Raw genomic sequence first — 9212 nt, forward strand, 5'->3', positions numbered from 1 at the left:
AGAAATTATTGCCACCAGCTATGCAGTGAAACAGTATTTGTGTTTGATTTGGTACATGTGGAGCAGACCTGTCTGTGTGAAATAGTCATTGAGTGAGACAAACCATGCTAATCCACACTAAGCCAGCCCAGTACTCACTTCATTCTCCTATTCACTTGTCTGACATCTTCTGTTCCTGGACCATTAGGACTGACAGGAGGCAGTTGCAATAAGAAGATAAAACCTGCTCTCCCTCTTCTCAACCCCCCAGTAAAAAAAAAAAAGAATAGAGAAGTTTAAAGTGCGAACATTTTGCAGAGCAGCAAATTAATCGACTACCGTGAATGATGATTTTTTTTCTTCCCCCTTTCTTTTTCACTTTGAAAGGCTTTCACGTTAACGTCCACAGTGTCAAGGATTGTAAATAGCTCTCTGAATACTGTAGAGTTAGATTAATGCCTGGCGTACTGGTAGAGAGAGGCTGGGTATGAGAGGGGGTGAAGAAATCTTGTGACTCAAATAAAGCGAGGGGCATTATTGGGAAAATACCAACAATGCCTTCGACTCATTCATATGGAGCATGATGGCGCATCCTTTGCTTCTCTATTTTCATTTAAATGGAAATTAATCATGCCCTGTGAAAAAAAGCTTTAACCCCAAGGCGCTGGTTGTCTTATTTGCTCCAATGCAGAGAAAGGAGGTTTCTATGCAAAGGTTAAAGAGGTAGCGTACATACTCCTCCTGTATAGTAGATCAGGTTTTTTTGTTTTGTTTTGTTTTGTTTTTTGTAGTAGAAGAACAACATATGAAGTCAATAATAACACATTGGAAATAATTTGACAAAAATGCATTTGTCAAAACAAGACCTCACTTTGCTCTCCTGCTAAATTTTACATCTCATTTTATCACTGGGGTAGGGCTTGGGTCTATTCCAGCCACATGAGAGCAAATAAACCCAACAGTGTAGTCACATTTTCAAAGGTATGCGCTGTATTTAGATCCCTGTTAAAAGTTACTCTGGAATAGTAAATCCTTGTTTATTTTAATTCTGACAAAATATCACATGTAATTATTATTTGTGCATATGTATTACTGTATGTATGTATGTATGTATGTATTATTTGTCGTAATTGTAGAATTGCCTGAAACGTCTTCAGTGTATTCCAGAATTTCAAGCGGAGGACAACTGGACAAAAACTACAATGCAAAACATTTCAGTTTTTTATACGTATAGTCTACTTTCTCATTTAGTCACGTTCACTTCTGTTGGACAAATAAATCATAATGCAGCAAAATCTAAATGCAGAGTTGTCTCTTTTAAGTCTCCCCCAAAAAATTGTAAAGCAAAGTCTGTCTGTTCACAAATGGACCCTGACAGACTTTGCTTTAACACTACTTTTGTAAATATAAAACATGTAGCAGGTAATTTCCAAATATGATGTATATGATGTTTATTTTTTAGAAATGTTTGATTCTCTTCTTGCCAGATATTAAATATAATATATATATTTACTATGCTGAGCCATGGATCGACATTGGGTTTCATGGCAAAATATCCCACACATAAAAATCATGTCTTTTATACTCTCTAAATGTTATTGCCACTGTTCATTTATACATTGTGTATAAAAAGGTTTGATTAAATGTAAGGTATTGGTTTCTTTCTTTGACATCCATATGTATTTGTGAATCCACTCAAACGTTTATATCTGATTTGTGCCTGAATCACATGTATTTTCTGATATATAAAAACCTAAGGCCACATAAAGCCCTGTGAGTATTGCAAATAGGTGACTGTATGTTGGATTAATTCATTTGCACAGCTCTATCCCCCTTTGGTTTGATTCTGACAGCAATGAGGGCACTTATGTAGCTTTGTTGAATCTCAAAATGTGCCTCTGACATTAAACCTATTTGCTTGGTTTCTCCCAGTTTGTTGTCTACATTTTTGTACCATATGAATACAAAGACAATGCTCCAGTGGATCTCATTTAATCTTGGGCTTTTCTCACTTACAAGCATGGAACAACTAAGAGGCTTAGACACTGCTTACAAAACATCGTGTTTTTGTTGAGATTGAAACTGTAAAGAGCGTGCAGTAACTATCAGGAAGAGGAAGTGACCCAGCTTTATTTTTAGTTCCTTCTAGAACATACATACTGTGTGAGACCATTGAATATAGGACATACTGTAGATGAGTTCATTTGTCACAATATTTAATAGTAATCCTAGCTACGTGACTGTTGTATGGTCGTGTTAACATGTGATACAGTACAAAGGTCATTAGAAACAAACCTGCTTCGTAGCCAAGGGTATGATTACAGTGTGATTCATCTCATAAAGTGTCAAGACACAGATGAGTGACAAATTAAGGAATAATCCTAAGGGTGTGGACGCTTTCTCGACAGTAAAGCCCACATCCATCGGGCATGAGTTCACTCAACGGTTCGATAACTCTGAAAATGATGTGACTCATATGGTTTAACAGTCACAAAATCTCAGCCTCATTTAACACCTGTGGGAGATTTAGATGGATATGTTCAACATCGCCATCATCCAAATACAAAATGAAGGGAATATCCTCTGGAAGAACAGTTCTGATCCATTTTCCAGGTGATAGAATCCATCCCAAGGTGTGCTGAAGATGCTCTGGCAACACTTGCTGACTGTCCCATGTGATTTATGTTGATTTTGTCCTTATAGTTTTCACTGTTCATAAATAGTCACCTTATTTCTTAGTGTATTTCTACCAAGTTTTACTACAGTAGTAACATTGAACATTAAACCATCAGTGCCAGATTTTCTCCTGTCAGCATAAATGATGTTTCTTTTTCTGTTTATTCACTGTGTTTCTAAGACACTCCTAAGTGTTTGCCTGATGTTACATTTCAGCTTCATCCTTTTATCACTGTTCACATTTTCTCTCCTTCGCCTTGGACCACTCGATATGACCTGGGGAGAAAACACAAAGAACACTGAAAGAATCCAACATTTAAGCAATCCATTATATTCATCAGATAGAAAATACAAGAAAACAAACAAATTAGTTTGTAGTTGTAGCCGTCGGTCTGTCTTAGTTTTACCCAACAAAGAGCTGAATCATAATCTTTGTCATCTATTAATCATCAGAGAGATTTTAGTCAGCATTCTGTAGAGTTATTATATGTCTGAAGTAACTGATTGTTTTCCATATATCATCCAATAGCTGCTGATATGAATCACTTAACTCATTCAGCTACCAACAGCCAAGCCATAAAATGCACAACGGACTATAACTTAGTCAAACATTACATTTGTCTGTCAGCTTGATATATCTTAAATTATTCAACAGTCATTTTCATCATATCCGTCTCAAACATATGCGTTGTGAATAGCAATCACTAGTAAAACTAAAGTAAAGATTGGAGCTTTGCTTACTTTGATGACCTCTTATGACACTTAGGAATCCGGCAGACTTTTCCACCTGCAGTTAAAGATTAAATGGAAAAAAGACAGAAAGGAGATGGGATAGAATAGAGGTTACATATCAGCACAGAGGTTTAAAAAAGAAGAGATTACAAAAGGCAAATTTACAGTCGCAGAAAAATTGATTAGTCCTTGTTTTCTTCAATTTCTTGTTCATTTGAATGCCTGGTACAACTACAGGTACATCTGTTTGGACAAATATAATGATAACGAAAATAGCTCATAAGAGTTTAATTTCAGAGCTGATATCTATCCATTTTCCATGTTTTTTTGATAATAATCAAAATTACTTCAGTTCTTACATCAATATCTATGGCATTGTACTGCCAAAAACAGGGCTTTTAGGCATTGCATGTTTTCTTTTCTGTCTGTTTTAGTCACATGATACACACAGGAGTTAGTTCTTGATTGCATAACCATTGTTTTTGATGACTTTTGATGGTCTAATAATTTTTTCCACGACTGTATCTTAAATAGTCAAACTCACAGCCAATGACCATTATGCCTATGATGAAGAGCACTGCAGCAATGGACAGTCCGATGTGGCGAAGGGACTCGTAATCTGGACACAAGTCAAACAGACATTAAAGAGACGCACAGCTGACACAGTGTGGAACACAAAAACACAGTCATGAGTAACTTCATACCGTAGGTGAAACCCTGGTCCCATGCTGGATCTATTAGAAAAGAAAGTAAAAAGAAAAGTATTGAATTAAGTTTGACTGCTGAACAGAGCAAGCCTCTACAACGAGAAAAAAGACACAATCGCCAGGGAACAACAGTCAGGTATGGCACGACAGATCTACTGGCCCAGCTGACATACTGTTGATGGTGTATCAAAACTCTATCTGTGGTAAGCCAGCACAGCATGAGGACACAAATATCTTATCTCTACGTGCATAAGGTACAATCAAGCATTAATCTGTTGGCAAGAGAGGAAGTGAGGTGCTCTATTCTACCTCTCCGCCATGGGTTTTGTTTGGAAGACAGGGAATTGCGATACTGTCAGTCTGCCATGAGATAACAATAAAACCACAATGCCTGTGGCATTTAAGGTAACTATGGAGTAGGAAAATTTTAGTTACCCCAGGCAACAGGAAGATAGATCTTCTTTATGGTGGTTGTCTCAAATACAGGTGGGGCTGGTGTCACTGTGGAAGTGGGGGAAAAATCAGTAAAACAGTTTCCATGATTATTTTTCTAGCTCTCTTTCTTCTTTGTATTTTATATTAATAAAGTCTAGTATTTATAATACACTCATTTTTAGTGCAGAAGCATAATTTCACATTTTTCCGGGACTTACTGACACCTTATCTTTGCCATGAGTCCATACATAATTACTTCTCATTAAATTCCAGGTGCATTACTATGTTTAAAAAAAACTTAATTGAATTTCTGAATATTTCAGTGAAATGGCTCTCAGACGGAAATTCCAAAGTATATCAGCACTGTCTCTGTGTTGCTCTCATTCTGGTACCGTCCCTCTTTCCGTGGTGCTGTAAAAATGTGGCTGAAATATTCTGTATATCTCGACAAGGACAGGGAGTTAGACATTTGCTAATTACCTCATAATTAGTTTTAAAGCTTTCTGCATTCTTGATGGGAAAGCTTACCGTAAGCCTGTCTTATTGGTGTTAGGGGATGCTACTGGAGTACTAGTGGTTTATCTACGAACCAGACTCAGTGGCTCCACCAAGTGGGTGTTTAAAAATGTTAGTTAGAGAAAATTAATGTACTGCACCTTTGCGGGATGTCGTATTTGGTTGGAGTTTGGTTGTTTCCTCTTTAGAACCTAATGGAACATAAACATCACACCAAGTAGATGAATTATTGGGTTAATTTAGGTTTGAACATAAACATTAACTAAGTAAATGGACTACCTCTTGATGTGTTTGTCACTGATGTGGTAGTGATGACGTTCACTGTGCTGTCACTGTTCATGTTAAAACCTGTGGTTTTTGCAACAGGGGAAGTTTCTGGTGAAGAGTCAGCGTCTCGAGTTACCCTGCTTTCTAATCTTCTTCCTGTTATACCAAGACAGTTTGAATAAAATTAAACCAAAAGACATCCTGCATTTTCAAACAAATAAAGCAGGAAAACATCCAGTGTAGTATATCTAAAGTTCAAAAATATCTTCATTTCTCCTCAGATCTAGTCTACATTAATTATCTTATCTATATTATCTATCTTAGACAAGGTTATGAGAGTGCCTTGAAAGAATAAGACCTACAGGTAAAGAGCTAAACGGAGAGAGAGAGTTTAAAGTCTGCAAAGCAAGATCTGAATAGGTACAAGAAGCGCACCAGTGGCAGAAGTGGGCGCTGCTGTTGAGATGGTCATATGGCTGTTCAGAGGCTCCTTTTCATCTGAGGTTGTGGGAGCCTGAGCTGTTGCCACTGCAGGGAAAAGACATATCTAATCAGCGAAAACACAAGTTAGAGGAAGCCTCACACTAAGGCCTCCATACAGTACACTTCACAAAAAGAACAAAGAACTGTGTTGTTTCCCTCTGTGACTTTGTCAGACAATGCTGTGATGTATTCCTGGCAGACTTGAGTATGTGTCCATGCAGGGGCTGAGAAGGCTGCAGATGCATGGAGAGTATGTCACAATAATAGTCCTATGAGTGGGGCAGAGCAGTTACAAAGAAGCAGCTCTTACAAAACCTCTGGCAACAACAGAGTTGGATTGTTGTGTGAAACTACAGGACAGAAACGCTGTTGTTTGTTTACTCACTCAGCACCTTCCAATTAGTGCTGCAGCTCTACAAAATCTCCCCTTTCTTGGGTTAATGCTGAGATTCTGAGTACTTTAATGAACCCATATGAGTGAACTTGCCTGTTAAAGTCATGATTTATTGCTCACTCTAATTTGTATAATTTCAAAAGTGTCACATATATTTCAAGCACAAAATAGGACTTTGTTTACATTGTCATATTCATAAATATTTCATTATCTTGCTCTTGAATATTCATTGCAAACCTTTATGTAAATTCTTCAACATTTTACTGGCTCCCAGGCTGCTCCCTTCTCCCAAGCTACACTTTAAGCTCAATTCAACATGTTATTTCTCAGTGAGGTAATTAAATAACATTTGAGGAATGAAAATTACAGTTTTTGCTCTTACCATTTAACGTGGCAAACAGGAAAAAAGCCAGGGAAGCTGAAAAAATCTGAAAAACAAAACAAAACATTATGAAAATAAAAGAAATAATGATGTGGAAAGTGTAAACAGCAGGTATTTCACTTCAGTTTAACAAATTAATACATTTAATGAGGTTAGTTTGAATGTATTCCCTCAGTATTTGTGTAAATGAAGCCTCTGGATTTGAGAGGGCTGGGGCAGGTATTACGGTAATGACCTGAACAACACCGTATGGTAAATTAAAGGATCTACTGAGATGACTGAAGCATTGATCATTTGCTCTGGAACATTTTGTACGACACAGGTCCACCAGACAGGAAATAGTAGTCATTGAGGTTAGAAGCACATGTACACACACTTCTGTTTCCCCATAAAACACTGTGACAACATCACCCACACCACCCAGCGTAGTCGAAAACAGATTCTTACTTTGAATGTCAAACTTTGGAAGATAAACACATTATAACCACTTCTTTTCTTCACTTTTATTTGTCAAAATTGAGTGATCGAGGCCCTACATTGTGCATGCGATCCTCCCACTCATATCTGTCCTGAACCTCGTGGCACTATTGATCAAACTTCATCACATTTTTTTTGAGTTTGCATCTGTCGCCAATTAAAATTGGCAGTGGAAGAGATGTCAAAACAACTTTTTTTAACATTAGAAAAAAAAAAAAGAAAAAAAAAACTCCTTGAGTCACAAAAAAACATACTTTTTCCTCCCCCTCACAGAATATTGCCCCTTACTTAAAACAGATCACTATAGGAAACAGGTACAGGCAAAAATAAATAAATAAATAAAAATCATAGCAATACAACAGTGCCTTGGACTCTTTCTTCCACACAGGCAGGTATAGTGACAGATTGGAGTCTGGGCCAGTGGCTCGGCTCGAATCTACCCCCAGCAGAAAATGAATCTTGATCTTTGACCTATACTGGTGGCAGCTTGTCCTCCAGGCTGGGAACACAGTGACAGGTGAGCGTCTGATGCCGTCATGAGCTGTGACAGCTCAGATTAGCAGGTCATGCCAATCTTCATTTCACTCCAGAGCATATGTCAAGATGAGGCCTGTTTCCCTTGGGCTTTACAGGCATCTCTCCCTTCCCCTAGCCTGACCTGCCTGCCTGTTTGTCACATCTAGCACTCTCACTCACTCTCCGTCTGTCTGTTCATCCGTTTGTCTGTCATCCTCCATCAATCTCCTTTCAGTCGGCTTCACGAAAACACCCCTCAGCCTTCTGATATTTAGTCATCCATCCAGGCTATTTGTGCTTACCTTAGTATCCATCCTGTGCGGTCCCCAAGTCCTGAGATCCATCCACAGTCTCATCATCCACACGGCTTCCCTTGTGACAGGCTGATGGGGTGGGTGCAAGCCAACCACACCCATGTGCTCACCATTGTTACTTCCTCATCCAACGGTCGTGTTTCAGTCTGTTGCTCACCCACCCTTTCTCATGACATGGCCTCCCTCGCTTAGCTCTTTGGATTCCACTTTTTTTTTCTGTTTTTCTTTTTTTTTTTTCTTCTCACTCACTCGCTGAGTCTTAAGTTCATCTGACTCTCAGCATGGTGGCTTGTCTTCCAACTCTATTTCTGTATTTTCAACACTATATCTCATGTGCTTCTGGTTTTGTCTGCGTGTTTGCCTGTCTGTCATCCTGTCTAGCTGACAGTGTCTCTCTTCATGTTTATACAACCTCTTCTTTACCCAGATCCATCTGACACGTGTGCTCATAAAGGAGCCTGAACAAACAAGAAATAAATGACCTTGCTGTAAATGCACATGACTGATATATTTACACTCACACATAAACATACATATTACTGGAGATGTTCATTATGAGGCTTTCTTTATACATCTCCTCCTGTGCATGTAGCGACATTTAGAATGTTCTGAAATGGGTAATCTTACATTAAATACTCACCTTTCACCTAGCATTTCAGAAAGTAATTTTGTTTTTTGAGTTATCTTTATTGCTTTGCTGCCATTATAAAGTCCTTTTTTCTTTTTTTTTGTAAATGCACTAAACTGAGTGAAAATAGTCAAAGTGCAATGAAGTGCAATTACGCAAAACATTACCAATATACTATATTTTTTGTTCAAGGCTGCAGCACTTGTGTATGTGATTCCAAAATGACAACATTACTGAACCATGAAGCACAAACTGAATTGTTAGAGCAGACAAAGCCCACAGTTTATCCACAGTAGAAAAGGACGGTCTTTGTCCTGAGTGGTGGGACATGCTTTTGGGTGAGTGTGTCCTCTAATCACATCATGTGTTTATTTTAAGAGGGATTTTAGGATGAAGTGGTATCAATAGAGTTTACAGTGTGAACCTCTACATAATATCTCTTAGGTTTTTTTGACTTAAAGAACTTAATTTAACTTAATGACTTAATTTTCTAAGAGACTCGATTCATCTGCTCCTCTTTTCAAAAAATTCTAACTTCTCTCAGTTTTTGATGTGAACGTTTACCAGACCTGTGTCTGCATGTACAAATATGTTCACTTAACTCATATTCTTCCCAAAGTTTTTCAGAATTTCTTATGTTGTCTTCTGTTATTCACAACTATTCTACATGATATTCAAGCAAATTTTATCTTCTGTACGGCCGAAC

The 9212-nt window shown here is 37.9% G+C and overlaps 1 protein-coding gene across 1 annotated transcript; it reads right to left on the reverse strand.

Annotated features, from left to right (window-relative positions):
• Nucleotides 1-1955: 1955 nt before the first annotated feature.
• On the reverse strand, nucleotides 1956-8040 carry fxyd5 (FXYD domain containing ion transport regulator 5). The gene is made up of 10 exons (XM_030158326.1): nucleotides 7867-8040; nucleotides 6572-6617; nucleotides 5748-5840; nucleotides 5325-5468; nucleotides 5186-5236; nucleotides 4530-4595; nucleotides 4092-4121; nucleotides 3932-4006; nucleotides 3397-3442; nucleotides 1956-2931 (listed from the first exon to the last, which is right to left on the reverse strand). The coding sequence occupies exons 1-10, from the start codon at nucleotides 7978-7980 to the stop codon at nucleotides 2892-2894; spliced, it is 705 nt and encodes a 234-aa protein (XP_030014186.1). The 5' UTR covers nucleotides 7981-8040; the 3' UTR covers nucleotides 1956-2891.
• Between the last annotated feature and the right edge of the window lie 1172 nt (nucleotides 8041-9212).

The sequence above is a fragment of the Sphaeramia orbicularis genome, chromosome 16 (assembly GCF_902148855.1).
Source record: "Sphaeramia orbicularis chromosome 16, fSphaOr1.1, whole genome shotgun sequence".
Lineage (NCBI taxonomy): Eukaryota > Metazoa > Chordata > Actinopteri > Kurtiformes > Apogonidae > Sphaeramia > Sphaeramia orbicularis.

Bases quoted from the DNA above. Each gene is read 5' to 3' on its own strand.
- fxyd5 (XM_030158326.1), bottom strand. From the start codon at position 7,980: ATGGGTGTGGTTGGCTTGCACCCACCCCATCAGCCTGTCACAAGGGAA. The intron at 6,618-7,866 runs GTAAGCACAAAT...TTTGTTTTTCAG, and splicing joins CGCACAGGATGGATACTAAG to ATTTTTTCAGCTTCCCTGGC. The intron at 4,122-4,529 runs GTAACTAAAATT...CTTTTCTAATAG, and splicing joins CTATCTTCCTGTTGCCTGGG to ATCCAGCATGGGACCAGGGT.